The 24,887-nt window shown below is 44.2% G+C and overlaps 1 protein-coding gene and 1 long non-coding RNA gene across 4 annotated transcripts in view; one reads left to right on the top strand and one right to left on the bottom strand.

Annotated features, from left to right (window-relative positions):
* The window catches only part of COG5 (component of oligomeric golgi complex 5), a 177,374-nt gene that overhangs the window by 17,860 nt on the left and 134,627 nt on the right, over positions 1-24,887 (bottom strand). For all 3 annotated transcript variants that reach the window (XM_079993619.1, XM_079993620.1, XM_079993621.1), the window contains exons 15-18: positions 7,763-7,873; positions 6,171-6,233; positions 5,057-5,160; positions 1,626-1,863 (exon numbers count right to left, since the gene is read on the bottom strand). In XM_079993619.1, coding sequence (XP_079849745.1) covers positions 1,626-1,863; positions 5,057-5,160; positions 6,171-6,233; positions 7,763-7,873 — 516 coding nt within the window. The remainder of the gene's footprint in view (positions 1-1,625; positions 1,864-5,056; positions 5,161-6,170; positions 6,234-7,762; positions 7,874-24,887) is intronic.
* LOC307225698 overlaps positions 4,571-24,887 on the top strand; it is a 35,510-nt gene continuing 15,193 nt past the window's right edge. Inside the window, exons 1-2 of the long non-coding RNA XR_013843141.1 lie at positions 4,571-4,596; positions 5,795-5,907. This is a non-coding gene — a long non-coding RNA (uncharacterized lncRNA). The remainder of the gene's footprint in view (positions 4,597-5,794; positions 5,908-24,887) is intronic.

The following is a 24,887-nucleotide window of genomic DNA, read 5'->3' as shown; positions in this document are numbered from 1 at the left end:
TGATGGAACTTGAATTAGTGAACATGAGGCTCCCATCGATGCACTGACTAGACCTCCTTAGCTTCAGAGAAGTAGCTGTATTATGTGTTCTCAGAACAGACACAACATTATCTTTTTTAACACCAAAATACCTATTAATTTGTTCAGGCGTTTCAATATGACACCTCTGTGTGCGTGTGTGTATTTTCTTATTAACTAATGGTTTTCCGTGGTTTGTTATCTTGGTCACTAATGTTTTGGTGGTTTATTATTGTCAGTATGACTGACTGAATGCTCTTAAGTATTAATCTCTCTGAGAATCCCAAGTGGAATACAAATGTATGTATACATAAAATTTTAAAAAGTACTGGAAGTAACATTGTTATCTGGCCCTACATTTTAAGTCTCCTGTGTCAAGGACAAATGTAAAACAGAATGTACATTTATATATATATATATATATATTCCAATAACTGGTGTGCCCTGGACTATGTTGTGTATCAAAATCAGGGCTCTAGCTTACTTTAGGAATTTCAGTACAGTGGTGCCCCGCAAGACGAATGCCTCGCAAGACGGAAAACTCGCTAGACGAAAGAGTTTTCCATTTTGGAGGTGCTTCGCAAAACGAATTTCCTATGGGCTTGCTTCGCAAGACGAAAATGTCTTGCGAGTTCCTGCGGGTTTTTTCCCCTCCCCCCCTCTTTTTTCTAAGCCGCTAAGCCGCTAAAAGCCGCTAAACCGCTAATAGCGCTAATCCGCTAAGCCGTCAATGGGCTTGCTTCGCAAGACGAAAAAACCGCTAGGCGAAGAGAATCGTGGAACGGATTCTTTTCGTCTTGCGAGGCACCACTGTATCTCTCACGAATGAGTCGCCCAGGGTCAAAGAAGACATGGCTTTAATCATGTTTTTGGTTATTTTAAGGATGCCCAAATACTAAGTCCCAGCTACCTTTCTTGAAACTGCCATGAAATGGGAGGGCTATTGAGAAATAGAAGGAATAAACCAAAACAAAGTAAGAAAAATTGCAAGTAGGAGATGGGCAGGGGGAGAATCAGAAACTAGAGATTCACAGGTTTACTTAAAACTTTCCTCCCAAAGAACAAGAGCACAGAGATTGCTAGCGAGCTAACATAATAAATATGTTTTTGGAAAGATAATGGAAAAGCTCATTTTATGGTTACAACCTGGGCTTTTTTTTCAACCGGAACTCAGTTCCAGCACCTACAAATGCCATTTTTAATCCTTCTATGGAAGAAACTTGCCACCATTTTTTATTTTTATTTTAGAATCTGGCTCTCAGTTGTACTCCACAGTCCCTCTAAACTATGTAACTGCCACAATGCAGACTAAGGTTTCTTTTCAGCAGTACACTGTCACAGCCTCAAGGTTTCTGCTCTCAAACTCCAATTCTGGCAGCTGAAAAACATCCAGCCAAATCTAACTAATCCTAATTTATCACAGTCATTATAATCGGACTTTGCTTATCATGTATGCAGAATATAAATATTTTTAGGTGGAGAAGAGCTTGTGGAACACTGAAGCAGCATGTGTTTGTATGTCTCGGGGCATAGCATTTTTAATTCAATGTGTAGTTCAGTGCATATGAGGAAATAAAATCAACACTGTCTCCCTTTCATCTATCTACCTGTGCAAAATCAGCAGCAAGCCGCATTTTTCCGCCTTCGCCGAGAGGCCTTAGTAGGCTGGCATTGCGAATAAAAAGCTCAATTGCTCTCTGGGCAATGGCCTCTGTGCTCTCATAGACAAAGTCGTAGCATTCAAAGTGTCTGAAGTAGTCATTCATGACTCTCGCGATGAAGCCCTGTAGTTCTTTCATGTACAGAGAACAAGGGACATCGGGCTTTTCTGAAGTGGGTAGCGACCTATCAAAAGAAACAAAGAGGATAACGAATGTTAATTTCATGTTTGCATCAACTTTAACCACGTCAGTGCGCTGCTTCACCTTTGTCCTGTGAAGGACAACTACAATGGCTGCATGCATCACACCATCATATTTGTACAGGAATAAGCTGTGTCTGAAACACCTTTTCCTCACGTTAACTGCAGTTTTGCAAGGAAAATGTGAACCGTTCTAGTGGTGTTTTCTCCTCCTCTTCCCCCCCTCCAAGTCTGGAGCATTTTCATCAGCCGGAAGCTGAAAAGCTCTAAATTTAAATGGCACAGCTGTTGGTATAATTCTCTAATAATAGACCACATCATACATATTGTGGTGTTAAAAGTCCAGCCTGCCTCAAAACCCTCACTAAGTCTGCTCTTGACTTAAATTGCTCAGAGATTATATGCACAGATGCCTCCAATCTGGGCAGAACCAGTCCAGGATACAAGGTGTAGCAGTAACAAGGCAACAGCAAGGACCAGACTTCAAGAATCCATATCTCAGAGGATTTAGTCAGTAAAGTGAGTCAACAGGTCACATTAGAAGTCTTCTATTTCAAGCAATTGACCTTCCCCCCAATTCTATTCAAAGTGGCCCCACTTTAGAAAGGGCTGAGGGCCTACGTAAGTTCCAGTCATGTATAATAAACCAAAAACGTTTTTCAGAAGTCCATGTTCTCTCCACTGGATTCCTTCATAGAGGAGGATAAGCAATTACAGTCGTACCTTGGAAGTCAAACGGAATTCTTTCCAGAACTCCGTTCGACTTCCAGAACGTTCAGAAACCAAAGTGTGGCTTCTGATTGGCTGCAGGAAGCTCCTGCAGCCAATTGGAAGCTGCGAAAGCCCCATCGGGTTCCAAATAACATTCACAAACTGGAACACTCACTTCCAAGTTTGTGGCGTTTGGGAGCCAAAACGTCCGAATACCAAAGCATTCAGGATCCAAGGTACGACTGCACAGATGAAGCAGAATGGAGCTGGGACAGAAAACATCACAAACTTCTCTCAAAAGTAGGATTCATTGTACTTCTGAGTACCGTATTTTTCGCTCTATAGGACGCACCCGACCATAGGACGCAACTTGTTTTAGAGGGGGAGAAGAAGAAGAAATTCTCCCCTTCTCTGCGCAGCGCCCCTTCAGCAAAGCGGCAGGAGAAATGGAGCCCCTTCCATTTCTCCTCCTGCTTAGCTGAAGGGGCACGGCGCCTTAGCTGAAGGGGCACCTACCCTTCAGCGAAAGCAACCCAAAGCCTCTGGAGTGCAGCGGGAGCTCCCGCAGTGCTCTGGAGGCTTCAGGCGGCTATCTTTGAAGCCTGGAGAGCGAGAGGGGTTGGTGCGCACCGACCCCGCTCGCTCTCCAGGCTTCAGTGAAGGCACCCTGAAGCCTCCAGAGCACAGCGGGAGCGCTCCCACTGCGCTTCGGAGGCTTCGCGTTGCTATCGCTGAAGCCAAGCAGCCTGCATTCGCTCCATAAGACGCACACACATTTCCCCTTAATTTTTGGAGGGGAAAATGTGTGTCTTATAGAGCAAAAAACACAGTACTTCTCCACACAATCCTACCAAGGCAAGGTGCTGCTAACTTTTTTTGGAGGGTGGGGGAATGGGCTACGAACTCAAGGATGGAAGCCTGAGTAAGACTGCTTGGCTCATTCAACAGAAGACTTAAATGCCTGCAGTGGAGTTCTCTTATGCCAACTCAACTATTAACCTGAGCAAAGTGATGTTTGCCTCTTGCCACACCTTCAGAGATGGATTAAGACCTTTAGAGGTCCTTAGCATTGAAAAAATTTTGGTGCCCAATATATATCTAGTTCAAAATGTAAACAATAATAAACTGTAAAATGAAATTTTATTTCTCGAAATGAAATGAAACCTACAGTAAGATGGAAAATGTTGATTTCTGTATACTTCTACTTCATTTATATTTGAAAAATGTTCTCCTATTTTCCCTAACTAAAAAGTCTTTGATCAGATCCTCAAAACAAATCTTAAGCAGCATATCTGCTTCTATAATTAGTAGAGATAGGGCATGCAGCCTGGCTAGTTGCATAGTTGTTCTGCTGGGATTTTTAAATATACCTCCAGTCAGAAAATGAACGCTCAGTTAAGCAATTTGTGACCATTAATGATAAAATGCTAAAACCATTAATGCTAAAATTAGTTCTAAAAGTCTGGATATGGACATTATCTGTGCAGCCCCCCTTCCCTTGATGCCCTAAGCACGTCCTGATTTTACTTAATGGTTAATCCAGTCCAGCAGACCTTCAGAGAAGACCCAGGTTCCCCCAGCATGTCCAAATATATGTGATACGAAAAGAAATGTAAGTCGAATCCCTGCTCCCTATCAACACTTGGGAACTTTATAGAAGAAAACCTTTCAGGCTTGAAAGACCCAGTGAAGGGAGAGACAACTGAAAACCTGCTTCTATGTAAAGAGAGATCAACCAGAATTTATTTCTTGGGAATAATTTTTTTGCATCCAGTCAATTCTCACATTCTACTGTAACTTTAAATGTTAAAAACTAAATAATAAAAACAAGTGGCTTTTTTTTTTAAAAAAAAATCCTCACTGGAAAATCCTCTTCTCACATTTCATTTTAAAAAGTGTTGTCCATATTTACTTTCCAGGCAGACAAATAATTTCAGCAGCCAGAAGTTCTGCTCCTTCCCCCAACAGCACAGGCTGGCTGCTAAGGCAAGCACTTTTGCCGCAAGGTAATAAATCTCTGAAAGGGACGCAGGTGGCGCTGTGGGTTAAAGCCTCAGCGCCTAGGACTTGCCGATCGAAAGGTCGGCGGTTCGAATCCCTGCGGCGGGGTGCGCTCCCGCTGCTCGGTCCCAGCGCCTGCCAACCTAGCAGTTCGAAAGCACCTCCGGGTGCAAGTAGATAAATAGGGACCGCTTACCAGCGGGAAGGTAAACGGCGTTTCCGTATGCGGCTCTGGCTCGCCAGAGCAGCGATGTCACGCTGGCCACGTGACCCGGAAGTGTCTTCGGACAGCGCTGGCCCCTGGCCTCTTAAGTGAGATGGGCACACAACCCCAGAGTCTGTCAAGACTGGCCCGTATGGGCAGGGGTACCTTTACCTTTACCTTTAATAAATCTCTGGGGTTTTCGATATTTTGCACGTATTGTCCACATGTCTAAAACAACACTGAGGTAGTGACTCCATTACCCAGAAAAGTCCTCCTGATGCATAGTGATGATAATAGCCTCTATCGAGTCTCCAACTGAGTTCAGCAAAGGTTGCACAGCATTTCCCATCAAATCATAGACTGTCTACAAGAAGGATAACCAAGGAGGAAAAAGAATGAGTAAAAAAACCATACAAGACATCAATATGCTGTCCATGAGTATCAAGAGATAAATAAATTACAAAAACTTTGTCAAGTTAATTCTGAACAGTGCTGTTTTGTGCCATGACATAGTTTGTGTATTTATACAGATATATCTATATAGATGTGTTGTGCGATATATTTTGAACCTATATATACATGAAAAGTTAAACGTATTGTGCAACTTAACTCGAAATCTTCCCAACTCCTTATGTGGAGCAGTGGCTGAACAAGGGCCAACAATAAAAGAGGCACTTATAAGAGGACAAATTCTTCAGGGAAGTATAACATGATGTGACAACCGTTTCCAGAGCTTTCTACAAACTGAAGTTTCTGACCAGTATCTGACCAGTTCCACCATTCAAATATGTACGCTTCCTCTTGTGGTAGTTTTTAAATTATGCTGACAATATCGATTGAAACTAGGGGCTTTTCCTGGAAAGAAGGGCAGGCCAATATATTCCACTATTATCTTAATATGTAATTAAAGATGAACGTAATGAGGTCTCTGCTCCATCCTTCAAAAGAGGCGGTGAATGTTTTCTTTCAACCTACATCATTCACACATTGAAAAGCAGTGGATTGGGAAGACCATGGATGAAAACGAATGAAAAGCTGTCTCCAGGGAGAAGTTAAACGTGAAAAATGAAAGCACCAGGAAAGAAGAATCATCACTTTTAATGGTGAAAAGGTAGGCAGTTTTCCTCTGCCTTGCTATCATTCAAGCGCTGCCTAAGAGCCTCTGCTAAACGTTGAGCACTTAGCTAATTCATCCTCACCTAACACAGACAGCAAATTATCTCAAGAACAAACATGAATAGATAGGTTTTCCTGCAGGACAACACCACAAATGTTGCAATCAAATGAATGTGGCTTAGTTTAAAGTGGTGGCGGGGGGGGGGGGAGCAGGTTTCAAATCTATGTAATATTTGTGACTTTTTAATATTCACCTACCTTCAAGGCTGTGCTAATAGTTTCCTCTGAAGAGGCTGGAAATGCACTTTGGCAGGATATTACCTAAAAAGAGATGCAGAGATGCTCAATCATATACTGAGACCCTGGTGAAGCCAACACTCTCTTTGCTGCTCATCGCTGGGTCCCTCCTTGGCCAGGCTCTGGGTACCAGCAAATGTTGGTCTCAGGGCTCCTCCCTCTAGATCAGGGATCAAGCGTCAGAGCGTGTGAAATAAATATCCCGCTTGTTTGATTATGGATCTCCAGAGGCTACGCCAGCAAGCAGGAATCTCCCATCACAATGGGACCCTGCAATCTCTATCGTCTCTGGCAACCATGAAAGCCACACATACGGTTTCTACACTGACTTGTGCATGGATAACTAACTGCATGATATACATAAAATGCCACAAAATGTCACTAATCACACCGTTCCTCTTGGACCTCCATGATTTTTAAATACAGAACTGAAAAAATTCACCTCCCAAATGCTTCCATATCTTTCCCCCCGCCTGACAGCATTTTTTAAAAAAGCTATGGAGCCAACATCTTGTGACACAAAAACCCATCTGTTCCTCCATAACTATTTCTAACTTGTTCAGCGTTTACATTCAAGTAAGGTCCTAGCAATTTCTTTTCTTTTCCAAATTTCACTCCAAGATTTATTTGTGTGTGTGTGTGTGTGTGTGTGTGTACGTACACACACACACACAAACACACACACACACACATTCCAAAGTGGGTAACACGAAACTCATGAGAATGATTTACACTCTGCAATGTGAATATAGGATGTAGAAATCAGTGATTTTAAAATACTTGTTTTTGTTTCTTATGGTTTTAAGATATTGCTTCTAATGTAAACACTAATCTAAATGCTATGGCTGACATTTGAAAAGAAATCCAGCTAGTTCTGTGCGTTCGAGGGGGGCTTTGAGTTCGTACTTTTCAAAACCGTGCAGCAATTCCATATGACAACTTTTCCCAACCCAGTGCCATCCAGATGTTGTAGACTACATCTCCCATCATCCTTGATCGTGGCCAGACTGCCTAGGACCACAACAGCTGGAACACATCAGGTTGGGCAAAAGTGCCATAGGGCAGCCAAAGCAGAATCAAAACGGAGGGGACTTTCCAATGAAATTTGTGACATGGCATGGGGGACTATTGTTTAAAGGGGCTTTGGAATCCAAAATACCACGGCTTGGATCCGAGCTCGTATCACTTCTCATACAAAGCCCTAAGGGGTTCTTTTGTAATGTTCTGCAACGGTTCATAATTTAGGCAAGTGAATTCAAGGACATATACAGTATTATCCTGAACTCCATTACAGTCTCCTAAATTAACAGAAAACTCAAAAGATAGCATCTTTAGGAGTAAAGCACTAATAAGCAAAGAAACACTGAAGAAGGCAGACATATCAAATCTATGAGAGAGAGATCGGTGGGTGGGAAACTGGGTTCTAGCCCATTATTCACGGAGACCATTTCAGAAGTGTTTACACGTTCTCTCCAATTCAATTCAGGATTTGTGGTGAATAATTAAAACCACAACTTAACAATGATTATGTTTAAAGTATCCCTGCCACTTACTTTAAGAACCGACTGGTGTAACCTGTACAATGAATTCACTACAGCCACGTTTCTTCTTTGACCTTCTGTTAACGGCCCAATCACCTGGCTGGCTTCTCCTTGCGTCGACAGCTGAAAGTCAAGCATACAAGTCATGCAAACTATTTCCTTTTAAGTACACTAATCCCAATAAATACAATTCTTCCTCTTAAAATGGAATGGGAAAATCAGGTTGCATTTAAAGGTAAAGGTACCCCTGCCAGTACGGGCCAGTCGTGTCCGACTCTAGGGTTGTGCGCCCATCTCACTTAAGAGGCCAGGGGCCAGCGCTGTCCGGAGACACTTCTGGGTCACGTGGCCAGCGTGACGAAGCTGCTCTGGCGAGCCAGCACCAGCGCAGTGCATGGAAACACCGTTTACCTTCCCGCTATAAAGCAGTACCTATTTATCTACTTGCACTTAGGGGTGCTTTCGAACTGCTTGGTGGGCAGCTCACCCCGCCGCGGGGATTCGAACCGCCGACCATACGATCGGCAAGTCCTAGGCACTGAGGCACCACCTTAATTCTCAGCACAGAAAAAGTTGTCGGAATCTCCGCTCGACCGAGCTCTTCTGACGTGATTAACGACCTGAGCCTTTGATAAGGCTCCAAGCACGTTCCCATTACGCACAGGGAAGAGACGAGAAGTTTGAGCTACATGCTAAGACTTTTATTGCTAACTACGCAGACAGAAAAGAAATATACATGCTCTCTCTGTGAAAGCAGAGAGCAACTGGAAAGCAAAGGAACCAGAAACCAGTAACATAACATCCGTCTCCTCTCTTCTGTGAGACTTCCAACAGTATGGAATCTCTGGAATGCAAAACAGAGTCTTGTGACTCCAAGGACTGCACAGTGGCAACACACAGAAACCAACATCCTCCCCCTTTCTGTGAACATCACTGGGCAGTGTGTCAGTACAATCTCAACACAAACCCAACAAAAGTGTCCTGAAACTGTTTGGTTTTTTTACTTCTATGGAAAATAACTTCCTGAATGTCAACCTTTAGGGTTGCTTCCTGCCGCACATTTTCTTAACATGGGATTATTCTCACGAGCTGTAAAGGCGCATGAAATTATTATCTAAACAATGAAAGCAAGTGACAGATTCTCCCAGCAGATTTAGGACCTGCAGCACTTTGAAAGCCTCACAGGGACAGACCCAAGAGCCGGAGGACTTTATTTTTCTGATGTTACACAGGAACAGAAAGAATGCAGAACGATGCCACACTTCAGGCTGAACCATCTCTGCATATTGCCAGCAGGAAGAAAAATAGCATCTACAATCTATCAAGGGCGTGAGGGCACCCAATTATATATGCCACAGGGAACTTACCCAGTCAACCAGGAAACGTTAAGTTGAGAAACAGCCAGGCTGGTACAATTAAAAAAGAGACTCAAGCATTCCCCACCATGGGCGACAGATACACTCATTGTCCCAACCTCCTAATAGGTCACCAGTAAAAAAACCTAGCAACATTAAAACATCAGGGAAAATCCTGAATTAAGCTTTAGCAAATAAAAGCACTATTTAATATTATTTCACAGCAATTTTTCAGTTGTCAAATAATGTTCCAAAACAAAAAATGTACCTGTAGTGAATAAAAATATTGCTCTCTCAATACTGCAACCCCCATGTCTCATTTCCAAAATGGTTGTCAGGGGCTTACTAACACCAACCCGTTCCTTCAGGTGGGAATTAAATTCTGACAGAAAGTATCTAAATAGACATGCACAAATCTCCCTCGGAGGTATTTCACCTTCAGGAATGTTGATTCATTCTATTCTCCACACTGCTTCAGCAGAAAACACATTTTAGCAGAGCATACTGTGATGCAGATGGCACGTAGCACAGTTAAGAGCTAGAAGCCTCGGGATCTCTGTCAGATAAAAAAGAAGAAAATCCACTCATCCATAAATAGGGCTCTATAGTTTCCAGTAGCATTATCCTTTCAGGGACCATCGCTAACCTCAATCTGATTTAGGCAGACTTTGATGTTGTTTTGCGGTCTGAATTGAACGCTGCAACGAGTTTTGCAATGAAAATTAGGTGGGGCTCAAGTTTTTAAAAGGGAGGAAGAAAAAAGGAAGTTCACTAAATTTGCCAGTCATTTAATGCCATTAAGCACCTCAGACAATGCATCAAAACAGAACCATTCCTTAGACTAGATACTAATTTCAGTACCCTGAAATTCATTAACGTCTCTTCCAGTAATCTTCTACCGTTAAATCTCTTCATGACAAGAGCCTGAGAAGGAGAGACAGACTTTGTGGGGAATGCAAGCGTTAGGAGGTCCAGGCGCTGTAGAGTCCTTGGCTAGTGGACGAGCAAAATCGTTTGCAGTAGCAGTCAAGCTGATTTCAGACAAAGGCTTTCTTTTCATATGTTTCCAGCTCCGCCTATTTTGAGTAAAACACCAGTAGTTGCTCAAATGTTGAAGAAAGAAATGCTGGAGCAGCTTTTGGGAGGGAGGTGAAACAGCTTGCAGGGGAGATAGGGAACTATATAGGAAACCCAGCCAGATGGGCGGGGTATAAATAATAAATTATTATTATTATTATTATTATTATTATTATTATTATTATTAAAATGAACTCCGCTTGCAGGCTGCTTAGGCCACCAGGATATAGGCAAAATTTCAATATTTTATAAATGGTTTCATGAAAATGTTGGTAAATGTAAGTTTGGTCTTAAATTATGGTGGGTTAGGGCAGTGCTGGATTGCCAAATAGGCAGAGTACCGATCTATGGGCCCCACGCCTTTTACGGGCCCCGCGACAAAACATCAAAATAATATTGATTTCATCTTGATCTTGTTGGTTGGTAAAATAAAAAAACGTATTAGGAGATAATCTGCTAGACTCCTGGCCCTGCAAGATTTTGACTGCCTTAAAGGCCTCCACAGGGAGGGTTAACTCTTGCCCTGGGCTAGGGCCTGAAAGACCCGAGTTAAAATCTCCAGTCAGAAGCTAACTGGAAGACCTTGGCCAGTATTTCTCTCTGCTTAGATCCACCTCACAGGATTGTTGTGGGGAATTAAATGATGAATGGTTGAACCCGTGTGCATCAACTTGAGTTTCTGGGGTTAAAAGGTGGAGCATCTGCGCAATAAATAAACTGCAATCCAGGAACGTTTGAAATACAAAGCCAAGCGGAGGAGGAGCAAAAATCAAGGGGAAAGGCGGTGCTGTTTTACAAGGCAGGGTCAATGTGGCCCTTGGGCAAAGCGGTGGCAGCAGAGGAGCAATAGCTTGCTGCTCTCCAATAGGCTTGCTGCTCTCACACACAGGCTAGGAGAACAGCAAGTCTATTTGCCCACAGTGTAAAGCAGCAGTGAGGCAGCAGCTTCCTTCCTCTTCCTCCTTGATGCTGCGTTTCCTGGGTGCTGCCCGAAGCAGCTAACTCGCTCCATTCATTGATGGGCCGGCCCTGGCTAGATCAATAGATATAGGAGAGAAACACATCCCTGAATGTGTCAGATGCTAAATGTCTGAGACGTGCGCAGCAGAGTAAGAGCCCCATGTCGTTGATTAAGCCAAGCGAAATCTTCAAATAGAGACTCAATTTCATAGGCACCCTCAGAGAGTTTTGTGTCTACCCAACCGTATTATCACATTTCGGGGAACTGTAAATCTTGATCGTGAACCTTTCAAGGTTTCATGGTTCTGGTTCTAAGGTTCTAAAGAGAATGGTTTACACTGGCATGAATCAATTCAAATTTCCCTTTTTCATTTAAAGGAGTAGGAACAGTTTTAAAAAAACACACCAGTGACTTACATTTCTAAGTGGAAAGAGCAAGATTTACACGTATTATTCATAATAATAGTAGTGCATGCCATATTTCTGAAGTGTTCAGGGTATTTCATGCACATTAACAGTTCAAGAAACCCATAAAGGTAAAGGTAAAGGTACCCCTGCCCGTACGGGCCAGTCTTGACAGACTCTGGGGTTGTGCGCCCATCTCACTTAAGAGGCCAGGGGCCAGCGCTGTCCGGAGACACTTCCGGGTCACGTGGCCAGCGTGACATCGCTGCTCTGGCGAGCCAGAGCCGCACACGGAAACGCCGTTTACCTTCCCGCTGGTAAGCGGTCCCTATTTATCTACTTGCACCCGGAGGTGCTTTCGAACTGCTAGGTTGGCAGGCGCTGGGACCGAGCAGCGGGAGCGCACCCCGCCGCAGGGATTCGAACCGCCGACCTTTCGATTGGCAAGCCCTAGGCGCTGAGGCTTTAACCCACAGCGCCACCTGCGTCCTCCAAGAAACCCATACAGTGGGCTAATGCAATTATTCAACATTACAGATGAGAGGTTGAGACAGGCTGCCTGAGATAGGGAGAAAGTGGCTGAGGTGATATTTTAACCTGCGGCATTCAATCTCACAGGTCATTCCTTTCAATGATATTACACTAGCTCAGTGCTTAGAGCAGATCAACAAAGGCTTCTTTCATGTGAGCTGAACTCCAATGAGTCACAGTGAATTTAAATAAAATAGATTTTATGGAAATGTTGCTTTTGCACTATTTCTAGTAAAACAAACTTGAGTTTGTACTGATTACTGGAACATACTGACTGTTTCCTATAAGTCTGGATCAATTAATCAAGTTTTGTAATGGACTTGTTGAGAGTGATGATATTGCTGAAATAGTTGTATCGGCTGCAAACCACTTTGAGTGCAGGATTTCAGAAAACAAGGTACATAAATAAACATGACTTTATGGTCTTAAGAATATCTGTCATAAAACACTGCTGTAGAATTTAAGAAGCAACAGATCACTTTGAAATTTGGAGGTTTATTTAAACTGAAAATGGTACAACGGCCAAATTAAGAGCTGTGCTTCTGATTAAGATTGTTCTGCAAGAGACCCAGCATTGATGTTTATGGGGTATTTAAAAGGACTTGGATGTTCCAAACAGAACAGACCATGCAGAAAGTGGAAGTTCCTACCTTTAAGATGTGACCCACTCTGCCTTTAGGTCTTCCAGAACAAGCCTTGTAGCTGCCCAGAGTGGCAGGGGAGGCCCGGCCAGATGGGCGGGGTGCAAGTAATAAATTGTTAAATTATTATTATTCTGTTGCCTCACCACAATATTAGGGAATATTATATTATATTATATTATATTATATTATATTATATTATATTATATTATATTATATTAAATTTATGTTTAAATAAACAATTGACCAATATATCTCCTGATGGTGCTTCCCTGAAAGTTCTTCCTTGTGACCCTTCTGGAGTTAAAAAAAATACAGCCCTTGACTGTGTGAAAAATATTTTGATCACACATAAAATCAGCCTTTGGCAATCCACTATGTTTACAGTTTTCCAAGTTCATACACTCCTATGTCTATGATTAAATCACAATGATGTGCCTTCATATGACATAAAAATAGGATTATGGATTCATTTTAAGGTGTAAAATATGGAACTCCAATTCACACTACAATTGTTTACCACTCATAATGGCAAATTAATAATAATCTTTATTGTGGTCCAACGACCCATAACATGGATTCAGAATAAAATACAGATTCATACAGACAACCCCCCAGGGAAGGGAGACCGAAGCGTTATTTGTTTAGTCATGGGTATGTTGATCTTTAATTTGTATGACTACTGAAAGAAACTTTTGCCATGGCCACTGTGATATCATTGGACTTGTCATCCAGAAGATATTTGGTGTAGTAGACTGACCCAGTTGATTTGCCAATAGTGGTTTAATCAATAGTTCCCTAGCTTGGTCATATTGTCCGCAATGCAATAAAATATGCCTCATGCAGTCGATGTCCTGAGAGCATACACAGATCCTATTTTGATAAGGGATACCTCTCAGTCTGCATAATGGCATATTTTGCCACCTTAAGCACGCCGGTCTTCAAATTAAATACAGTATATGATATGGACAATAACAGATGTGTCACCCAAAGAAAAGGACTAATGGTGGCATTGACTTGTGGCTCAGTTGCTGCCCTGCTGCTTATCTAAATATTTTCTGAAAATGTCACTTCAGGGATTTTTAATTTACAGTGGTGCCCCGCAAGACGAACGCCTCGCAAGACGGAAAACCCGCTAGACGAAAGGGTTTTCTGTTTTGGAGGCGCTTCGCAAAATGAATTTCCCTATGGGCTTGCTTCGCAAGACTTGCTTCGCGGGTTCCCCCCCCCTTTTCCTAAGCCGCTAAGCCGCTTATCAGCTGATCCGCTGATAAGCCGCTTAACAGCTGATTGCTAAAAGCCGCTAAACCGCTAATAGCGCTAATCTGCTAAGCTGTCAATGGACTTGCTTCGCAAGACGAAAAAACCGCTAGACGAAGAGCCTCACGGAACGGATTAATTTCGTCTTGCGAGGCACCACTGTATTTCTATTTTTTTGCTGTTTGCAAGCTTGCTCAATTTTATTCTTTCTAGCAACTTGCAACATTGAGCAATTAGACAAGAGGATTAGATTCATTTTCCTCAAGCTGTCAGACAAATCCCACGGCTAAAATACAACCTGCATAATGATTCGTCTTTGATCTGCATATAGCTTAATGTAGCACTTTAATTAAAAAAAAACCAACACCAAATAATAAAGGTAACTCTTAGTAATGTATCCTATATGTGATGCTTCCTAATTTAGACATTATTTCTGTCTAATTCACCACTAAAAATCCAGGCTGTAATTTCCTTATAAAATAAAAAGCTGAAACTTGGCAGACAAAAGCAATTCTTCCAGCGTTCTTTCCTGCGCCATAAAAAACATTCCATAATTGCAACAAAATTATACCAGATAGAGTTCCATCCCAAATAAGTCATGGATGGCACTTGAGACAAGTACTCTTGAAATTAATCCAGGTGTAGGACTAAGGGAAACACTGAACCAAGAGAACAGTTTTCCTAATGCACACACACTCAGGGCAGCTCTAGACGTGGTTTCAGACAAGTGGGTACAAGAGATACCAATATACCCAGCCCGTAGTCAGGAAGGGCCCCTAAATCTGAACTTTCATTGAAAGAAAAAAAAGAGCAAGTCTCTAGTTCTCCTAGAAATAAAGTTATGAAACAAAATGTGCAGGTATCATTCTAAGCCATTTCTGTGAGATTAACCAGCCCGCCTGCTTCTACCTTTCAGTGCTTTTTGCCAATCAGAGCTATGGCTGACAAGTGAGTTGCTGGACACCAGGTAATAGGAATCCCTCATGTCCTAAAGAGCTGCACTTTCCACCTCCTGTTTACTGTACTTTGACTGCTTCAATTTACGGTAATTTCTCTGTTCTTGGAATCTCTGCAGTTTGACCTTCCTTCCTAGCAACTGGGATGCATATTTCTTGTGATGGGCTCCTCTGAGATCAGGTACTCCCTAAAAGTTTTTCTGTCGATACTACCACACAGTAAGAAAACCACCGGCCCCAGCAAATTGCGAATGTGAAAATCTGAAAAGAGTTGGGGATTCCAATTTGAACAATGCGGGATGGGGCATAGGAGGCTGCAGGAAAATGTGGGGGATTGCCTCAAATCGGGCAATTTCTGCCCTCCTCCATTAGCTCCCTGCACCTCATAGCTCATTATTTAAAGGTAAAGGTAAAGGGGCCCCTGACCATTAGGTCCAGTCGTGACCGACTCTGGGGTTGCGGCCCTCATCTCGCTTTATTGGCCGGCGTACAGCTTCCGGGTCATGTGGCCAGCATGACTAAGCTGCTTCTGGCGAACCAGAGCAGCATACGGAAACGCCGTTTACCTTCCCGCCGGAGCGGTACCTATTTATCTACTTGCACTTTGACGTGCTTTCAAACTGCTAGGTTGGCAGGAGCAGGGACCGAGCGACGGGAGCTCACCCCATCACGGGGATTCGAACCGCCAACCTTCTGATCGGCAAGTCCTAGGCTCTGTGGTTTAACCCACAGCGCCACCCGCGTCCCTATAGCTCATTATTTAGGAAGGCCTTAATTGAGTGGGACATGGTTTCATGTCAAAGCAATGTTATGCCTTTACCCGACAAATCGTTTTGAGTAGGAAATCTAATCTGGCCTGGTTGCATGCAAAATCACCACCAACTGATGCAGATGAAGGAAAAGTGAATCTGAGAAGGAACAAGTGAGTTATCTGTTCTTTTCACATTTAATGGCCTCTGCACGATTCACTAATTCCAAAGCTGCTTTTGGCCTCTCTTTGCAATGTTCCCCTTATATAAAGTGAACACAGCAGAGTTATATATATGTAAGAAAAATAGTACTGACTGTTTTTCTAAAAAGGGCAACTAGAACAGCATGCAGACAAGGCAAAAAGACAGCTTTGTGGAGCACTCTCTGTGGAGGCTAAACATCAATGAGCTTAAGAGAGAGAAATAACTTAATTGACAGAAGGAATTTCCCTTTTACTGCAGACACGACAGTAATTCAATAGCCATGTTCTCCCTGCTTTCTTGGAAAATGTTCACATATGCTTACAGGAAAAAAATACATTCATATATTCTTCAAAATATTCTGTTTTTTATTTTTTTGCTCACTTGTGATGTTGGGCAGATATTTATCTCTTACAGAAGGATAGAAAGAAGCTAAAAAAAAAATACACGAGTAACGAGTACCTAAAAAGCAACGTGGCGATAATTATTTTTGTTTATTTTTGTATCCTTAGGGAAAATTGGGAAGGGTTTCTTAGACTCTAAGGAAAGCGTTCCTCATTTCTAGACATCTGAATTTTCCTGTTCCCAGCACAACACATTTTTTATCTATGTGCAGCAGGTGGGCATGTTAGTGTATTTCAATCCACCCACATGGGAAGCTTAACAGAAATAGCATCAAAGTAAAAGAACATACAGTACTTATAATACCACTCACATACTGCAAGCTAACTGCAGACATAACTCAAAATGAAGGAGAAATGATTTCTTTTTTTTTTTTAAGGGTAGTCATTGACAAAGAGAAATTGGATTACTTACTTTGTCCATTCTGACACTGTAAGCTTGCTTGCCATTTTTGCCATATTATGTAACCATTTTCCTGATTAATGCTTTCCATCAGGTGGGAGATTTTGCCACGGAGGCACTCCCACTGCCAAGGAGCCCAGTGCAATCTGGGTGGCATCTGCTACAAACGCTGCTGCTCTGGAAAGTTTAAGAAGTGCTTTGCGGGCCTGATTTGGGCCCTGCTGTGGGGTGTGCTCAGGAGATCCTTGACTCTTGAAAATCCAGAAGCAGTGTGAGCCCACACAGATGGCAAGATAATAATAATAATTTATTATTTATACCCCGCCCATCTGGCTGGGCCTCCCCAGCCACTCTGGGCAGCTTCCATAGAAACCAAAAATACACTAAAATATCACACGTTAAAAACTTCCCTGATGTCAGAAGATGTCTTCTGAATGTCAGGTAGTTGTTTATCGCTTTGACATCTGCTGGAAGGGTGTTCCACAGGGCGGGCACCACTACCGAGAAGGCCCTCTGCCTGGTTCCCTGTAACTTGGCTTCTCACAGGGAGGGAACCGCCAGGAGGCCCTCGGCGCTGGACCTCAGCGTCCGGGCAGAACGACGGGGGTGGAGACGCTCCTTCAGGTATACTGGGCCGAGGTCGTTTAGGGCTTTAAAGGTCAGCACCAACACTTTGAATTGTGCTCAGAAACATACTGGGAGCCAATGTAGGTCTTTCAAGACCGGTGTTATATGGTCTCGGCGGCCGCCCCCAGTCACCAGTCTAGCTGCCACATTCTGGATTAGTTGTAGTTTCCAAGTCACCTTCAAAGGTAGCCCCACGTAGAGCGCATTGCAGTAGTCCAAGCGGGAGATAACTAGAGCATGCACCACTCTGGCGAGACAGTCTGCAGGCAGATAGGGTCTCAGCCTACGTACCAGATGGAGCTGGTAAACAGCTGCCCTGGACACAGATTTGACCTGTGCCTCCATGGACAGCTGTGAGTCCAAAATGACTCCCAGGCTGCACACCTGGTCCTTCAGGGGCACAGTTACCCCATTCAGGACCAGGGAATTCTCCACACCTGCCCGCCTCCCGTCCCCCCAAAACAGTACTTCTGTCTTGTCAGGATTCAACCTCAATCTGTTAGCTTCCATCCATCCTCCAACCGCCTCCAGACACTCACACAGGACCTTCACCGCGTTCACTGGTTCTGATTTAAAAGAGAGGTAGAGCTGGGTATCATCTGCATACTGATGAACACCCAGCCCAAACCTCCTGATGATCTCTCCCAGTGGCTGCATGTAAATGTTGAAAAGCATGGGGGAGAGGACAGAACCCTGAGGCACCCCACAAGTGAGAGCCCAGGGGTCTGAACACTCATCCCCCACCACCACTTTCTGAACACGGCCCAGGAGGAAGGAGCGGAACCACTGTATGACAGTGCCCCCAGCTCCCAGCCCCTCAAGACGGTCCAGAAGGATGTTATGGTCGATGGTATCAAACGCCGCTGAGAGATTCAGCAGAACTAGGAAACAGCTCTCATCTTTGTCCCTAGCCCGCCGGAGATCATCAACCAGTGCGACCAAGGCAGTTTCAGTCCCATGATGAGGCCTGAATCCCGATTGGAAGGGATCCAAATGGTCCGCTTCTTCCAGGCGTGCCTAGAGTTGTTCAGCAACCACTCGCTCAATCACCTTGCCCAAGAGTGGAAGATTTGAGACTGGGCGATAATTGGCCATCGTGGCCGCATCTAAAGATGGTTTTTTAAGAAGCGGTTTAATAACCGCCTCTTTCAGCAGTTCTGGGAAGGCTCCCTCACGGAGGGAAGCATTCACCACCCCACGAAGCCCATCGCCCAGTCCTTCTCGGCTAGATTTTATAAGCCAGGATGGGCAAGAATCCAGGAGACAGGTGGTTGGCTTCACTCGTCCAAGCAGCCTGTCCACATCCTCGGAGGTAACAGATTGGAACTGATCCCACGCAACTTGACTAGACAGGACTCTAGCACTCTCCCGCCCCGGCCCTGCTCCCACGGTGGAGTCTACTTTTTCCCGAATCTGAGCGATTTTATCTGCAAAAAACTTTGCAAAATCATTGCAGGAGAACATGTGGCCCGTACTGGGCCCCGATGTCGCAGGTGGTTCCGCTAAATTGTGAACCACCTGAAAAAGTCTCCTGCTGCTGTTTTCTGCAGATGCAATAGAGGCGGTGAAGAAATTCTTCTTCGCCGTCGCTATCGCCACTTGGTAGGCTCGACGTTGAGCTCTAACCTGTGTCCGGTCAGATTCGGAATGAGTTATCCGCCACTGGGGCTCTAGCCATCTCAACGATTGTTTCATTGCCCTCAGATCCATGGAAAACCATGCAATCGGAGAGGGCGCTTCGGAGCCAAACAGTCAATAGCCCTGGTTAACTCCAGATTCCAGCGGGCCACCAGGGAATCAGCTGAAAGGCCATCAACATGGGATAAAGCATCCCCTACCACTCTCTGGAAACCATTTGGATCCCTTAAGTGGTGGGGGCGGAGCATCTGAATTGGTCGCACCTCCCTGCAGAGGGGATGGGTCGCAGAGAAGTCCAGTTGCACCAGGAAGTGATCTGACCATGGCACTTCTTTCGTTTCGCTTTTACTTAGTGTCAGATCACCAACATCCATAGAGGTAAACACCAGGTCCAAGGCATGTCCGCGACTATGGGTTGGGCCAGACTTATTCAGGGACAGCCCCATGGAGGCCATGCTTTTCCCGAGCGGCCCCTTGTAAGGTCGTGTCGGCATGGATGTTGAAATCCCCTAGGACGACCAAGCTAGGTGTCTCCAGGAGAACATCCGCCACGACCTGAAGCAGCTCGGGCAGGGAATCCTTGGTGCAGCGGGGAGGTCGGTACACCAAAAGGAATCCTGTACTGCCCCTATTGCCCAACTTCCAGAACATGCACTCGGAAAACTGGGTCTTCTCAATAGGACACCTGGTGCAAACTAATGACTTCCTGAAAATCACTGCAACCCCCCCTCCCCGCCCACATGACCTGGGTTGCTGTGCGTACGAGAAACCTGGTGGACAAGCAGCGGCAAGGACAGGCCCATCTGCTTCATCCAACCAAGTCTCTGTTACACATGCCAAGTCAAATCCTCCATCCATGATCAAGTCATGGATGGCAGTGGTCTTATGAATCATTGACCTGGCATTGCACAGCAACACCTTCGGGTCATGTGGGTATCCCTTGCTGATTCTAGTATCCATCCGGTCAGGACCAGACCCGGAGGCAGGGATAGTCCTCAGACAACGACTAAACCTGCCCCCTCTGTAATGACATGGTCTAGTCTTAGCATAACTCCTCCTCCTACCCGTGATCACTAAGATCGGTTGTCCAAGTGCATCCCCCCCCCTGTGGAACATGCCCCAGCCATCTTGTGGGCTGGGGCCCACTCCCTGGCAGCCCTGACCCCTCCCCTTAAGAACAGAATAACACCTTAAACAAACCAACAAACAAAACCAATAAAACAATACAAACAAAAAACTGTAAAAACAACAAAATCAAAAAAATTCCCCAAGCCCAACCAAACATCCACCCCACCCCCACCCCCCACATACAAAAAATTCAAAAGAAATTTTAAAAAACATTTTAAAAACACTCTGTGCCCCTCCAGCAGTAACAGCAACTGTCCTGGTGAGGCCCGTCAGGCCCCGCCCTGGGCCAGATGGTAAGTGGCAAGAGCAGGGCCCTCAGGCACTCACCACAGGGGATGGCAGTGCATTGGCAACATGAGACCATCTTGGGGCAAAGTCCAGCAGCCATCCTGCCATCTTGCCTTTTGTTTGGCCTTGTCGGCTACCAGAGGCTTCAGGCGCCTACTGGCCCAAAGACACCATCAAATTCATGAGCAGCTAGATGCGGTGGTGGATGGAGGGTGAACATCCATGTACCAGGGAAGGACACGGTGGACAAAGAGGGACATGTTTTGGCGAGGCCATCTGGGTGTGGCCTACAAGCTCTGTCTGCGTGTGAGGACCCAAGTATTGGCTAATAATAATAATAATAATTTATTATTTGTACCCCGCCCATCTGGCTGGGTTTCCCCAGCCACTCTGGGCAGCTTCCAACAAAGATGAAAAATACATTAAAATGTCACACATTAAAAACTTCCCTGAACAGGGCTGCCTTCAGATGTCTTCTAAATGTTAGGTAGTTGTTTATCTCTTTGACATCTGATGGGAGGGCGTTCCACAGGGCGGGCGCCACTACCGAGAAGGCCCTCTGCCTGGTTCCCTGTAGCTTTGCTTCTCGCAATGAGGGAACCGCCAGAAGGCCCTTGGCGCTGGACCTCAGCGTCCGAGCAGAACAATGGGGGTGGAGACGCTCCTTCAGGTATACTGGGCCGAGGCCGTTTAGGGCTTTAAAGGTCAACACCAGCACTTTGAATTGTGCTCGGAAACATATGTGAGATTGTAGTCTCTGGCAGAGTGTGAGCAGGGGGAGGCCGCAGGTGCATCAAATGCAATACCTTCCACTGAAGGTCGGGCAACAAAGAAGAATGAGGGGAGTTTTTTGTTTAAGTTTTAGAAGAAAGGTAGGTAGGTAGGTGGGAAAGTAGGAAGGGTGATTGAAGGCTGCCACTCCAAGGGCGAGGCTTCAGATGAAGGGGGAAACAGAGCAAGATGACAGAAGGAGGAGAATAAGGCCAGAAATGAGAAGAGGAAAAACAAATTTAAAGGCCGAAAGAGAAAGAAAGCGAGAGCCAAGAGCAAGAAAACTGATTGAGAGCCGCCCATTTCCTGAATTGTTTTTTTTCCTGCTTTGTCATCAGGGTGGAGCCAGAGCCCAACTCAGCGACTCCATGATGTAAGTAGGAAATGAGCCAAATCAGTAGGGGCTTTGGAAAGGACACCATCAGCCATGTATCTATTGACAGCACCTCCCAATAAGGCTACCTGACAGCCGCCAATTTACAAATCAGGAGGCATCTAATAGTTGGGTGGTAACACTTTTTATCGTCTCCCTTCTGTCATGGCAACCACGACCTACACATACAGAATTTCCCAGTCGCTTTCAACCCATGGCTAGGGGGTGCAGAGGCGTCTTAACCTGCCGATTTCTTTCCCCGTACTGAATGACAGCACAGCTCAACAAGCAGACCGCATGGTGTTGATAGTATACGTTTGTCAGAAATTAATCCTAAGTAAAAGCAGTGACAAAAAAGGCTGGGTTCTTAATTAAGTGTGCACACTCAGAATGTAAGCAACAGGCTTAATTAAAAGAAGATCAATGAGCGACTGTGCTCAAAGAAAATAATATATTAGGATGCACAAATAACAAGTAGAGCAAGCATTAATATTTTAATTTGAAAAATTGCATGCTCGTTACTACGTTGCCGGCACACTCTGTACACACAACTAATGAATAGCCCAGACAAAAAAATGGCACTTTTGTGTGCATTCTGATAACACAAAGAGGCACATTGTTTAGGAACATAGAAAGCTGCCATATGCTGAGTCAGGCCATTGGCCCATCTAGTTTTGTTCTGTCAACACTGACAGGCAGCAGCTACACAGGATTTCCAAGACCTACTTGGAAATGCTAGAAATTGAACTCTGATAATTTTGCCTAAGTGTAATTTTTTTTTTTAAAAAAAGAATGTGTTTCAAAATGGTAGTTTATTTCAATATACACAATCAAGAATGGTGGGAGGGTTTTGTTTTTTGTTTTGCAAAGAATTGGCTATATTTATGGAAGATGATTCCATCAATTGCTGTGATTGCCAAACAGAGCTTACATGTACAAGGACTGTAAAACTGACTACTAGCTGTTGGGAAATTTTGAAGGTTGTCAACACCATGCCTTGCTTATAAGGAAACAATGCCTTATGAGGAACGGCTAAGGGAGCTGGGCATGTTTAGCCTGGAGAAGAGGAGGTTAAGGGGTGACATGATAGCCATGTTCAAATATATAAAAGGATGTCACATAGAGGAGGGAGAAAGGTTGTTTTCTGCTGCTCCAGAGAAGTGGACACAGAGAAATGGTTCCAAACTACAAGAAAGAAGATTCCATCTAAACATTAGGAAGAACTTCCTGACAGTAAGAGCTGTTTGACAGTGGAATTTGCTGCCCAGGAGTGTGGTGGAGTCTCCTCCTTCTTTGGAGGTCTTTAAGCAGAGGCTTGACAACCATATGTCAGGAGTGCTCTGATGGTGTTTCCTGCTTGGCAGGGGGTTGGACTCGATGGCCCTTGTGGTCTCTTCCAACTCTATGATTCTATGATCTCTGAGGCACTTTGCTGACTGCTCATGGGGAAAAGAGGCCTGGATGGATTGGTGTTACCTATAAATTCTCGTGTAAATCTATCACAGATTTCATTTGTGACAATGTGTGTGTGTGTGTGTGTGTGTGTGTGTGTGTTATTAAAGCAGGCTGGAAGGCAAAAAATAATATATGGTAATTTACAACAAACATAATTTCCTCCAGGCTGCAACTTGACTTTGAAGCAATTAGCTCAGGCTAATCTTGAAAATCAGATTAGGCACACCAACTTGATTGATGATGGTGACATATTAGCACCTCGCTTCCTAGACATTTTCTTCGCATTATTTGTGTTCTCACTGACTGTGCTTTAAATAAGCATTTCCTTGCTTTCCACACCCTTGGCAAAAGGCAACACGGTTTTCTACAGACCTGTAAGAAGAAACCTACTGGAGGCTACATAATGAAGCACATCTACCTGTTGAACGCAAACTCTTACAGCTTTTACAGCCACTATTATTTCCTTAAGCCACATTATTTCCTTAAGCCTCCACTGAGATCACAGCCCCAATAAAATGGGTTGAGGAGAGGGAAAGGTTAAGAAAATGCATCCCTCCATTTTTGAGAATGAGCTGCTATGAATTTCTACAGGGACGAAAAATCCATGTTGCCTTTTTCTATAGGTTATCACATTGAAATGGTTAAGAGACCGCATACAAGAGGTCCTAGGTCCCCAAGTGTTCACTAGGGTCAGTTCCTCAGCTGCTCCACTGAATCCAGACTTCTATTAAAATATCTCCTGACACCATTTACGGATTCTGCCTGTATATTCTTACGCAGGTACATCTACCCACCAGACATGCGGGGTTAGATACATAAACTTGAGAATACGCTCAGACCAGAACACTGAGAAGCAAAATGCAAACATATACAGACTTAAGGGGGGGAAGCAGCCAGAACAAGGAGCCATTTAATGCAGAACGCTCCTATCCTATCTTAACATAACTGACCTTTTATCCTTAACTCTTTCCCATATCTATTTCTCTCATCTCGCTCCCTCTGTCTCTGCCACTCTCTGCCAGCTGACAAAGTCACAGTGTTCAGGGTGTTCCAGCGAGAAACTTCTTCAAAAACCAATCACTAGCGGTTGATTAATTTGATTGCGTTTTATCCTACTTTTCCTCTAAAGGACTCAGTGTGGTTTACATGGCATGCTTCTAAATCACTAGGTTAGGTTAGGTTAGGTTAGGGAGTATATTGTATTTATTTATGGGGTATCAGAGTTTATTTATGGGGTATCAGAGTTTTTAGGGGGCTAACCAGGCTGGGATAGCAGACTTGTTGGTTTTTGAATGTCTGATGTAGATTTTTTTCAATTTCGTTGTTCTGTATGGGACAATGACAATAAAGATTATCGTATCATATCGTAACAAGTGGCCTAAGCTTTGCGGCACAGTGGGGATTTGATGCTGCGGTCCCTTAACGCTCTGAGTGTCAAAATACGCACAGGCGATCGTGCAAAACTGCAAACCCTTCTACCACAACAGAACCCGTTCAACTTCAGGGGTAGGATTCATATTTTAGCAGGTAATGCTCGAGCCGCTATGAAAACTCTGCTAGAACCTGCTCTGTTCTGACCGGGTCAGGTTTTTCATCTGCTTCGTGTCTCTGTGTCTGAATGGCTACTGGCACATGACCACGAGACTCTCGCAACAGAAAGGCAGCTAATACATTTTAAAAATAAAAGCATAGGATTTAGAGGAACTGGCTTATCAGTGACTGTGTAGTACAATCAGGAAGGATGAGGGCATGCACAAGCATTTTTTTCACGCAACCAGAGGCGCTTCTACATATGTGTCCCCTGTACAAGTCCAGTTTCCTGGATTTTGAAGGCTGCTACTGTCACATCCCGCTTAAAAATATCACTAATACAAAGCAAAACGGAAGGTTGTATTCAATGCAGCACTAAGAAACGTCC

The sequence above is a fragment of the Podarcis cretensis genome, assembly GCF_951804945.1.
Source record: "Podarcis cretensis genome assembly, chromosome: 10".
Classification (NCBI taxonomy): domain Eukaryota; kingdom Metazoa; phylum Chordata; class Lepidosauria; order Squamata; family Lacertidae; genus Podarcis; species Podarcis cretensis.
Note: the sequence above shows the minus strand (reverse complement) of the source record. Positions and strands in the feature narration are given on the sequence as shown.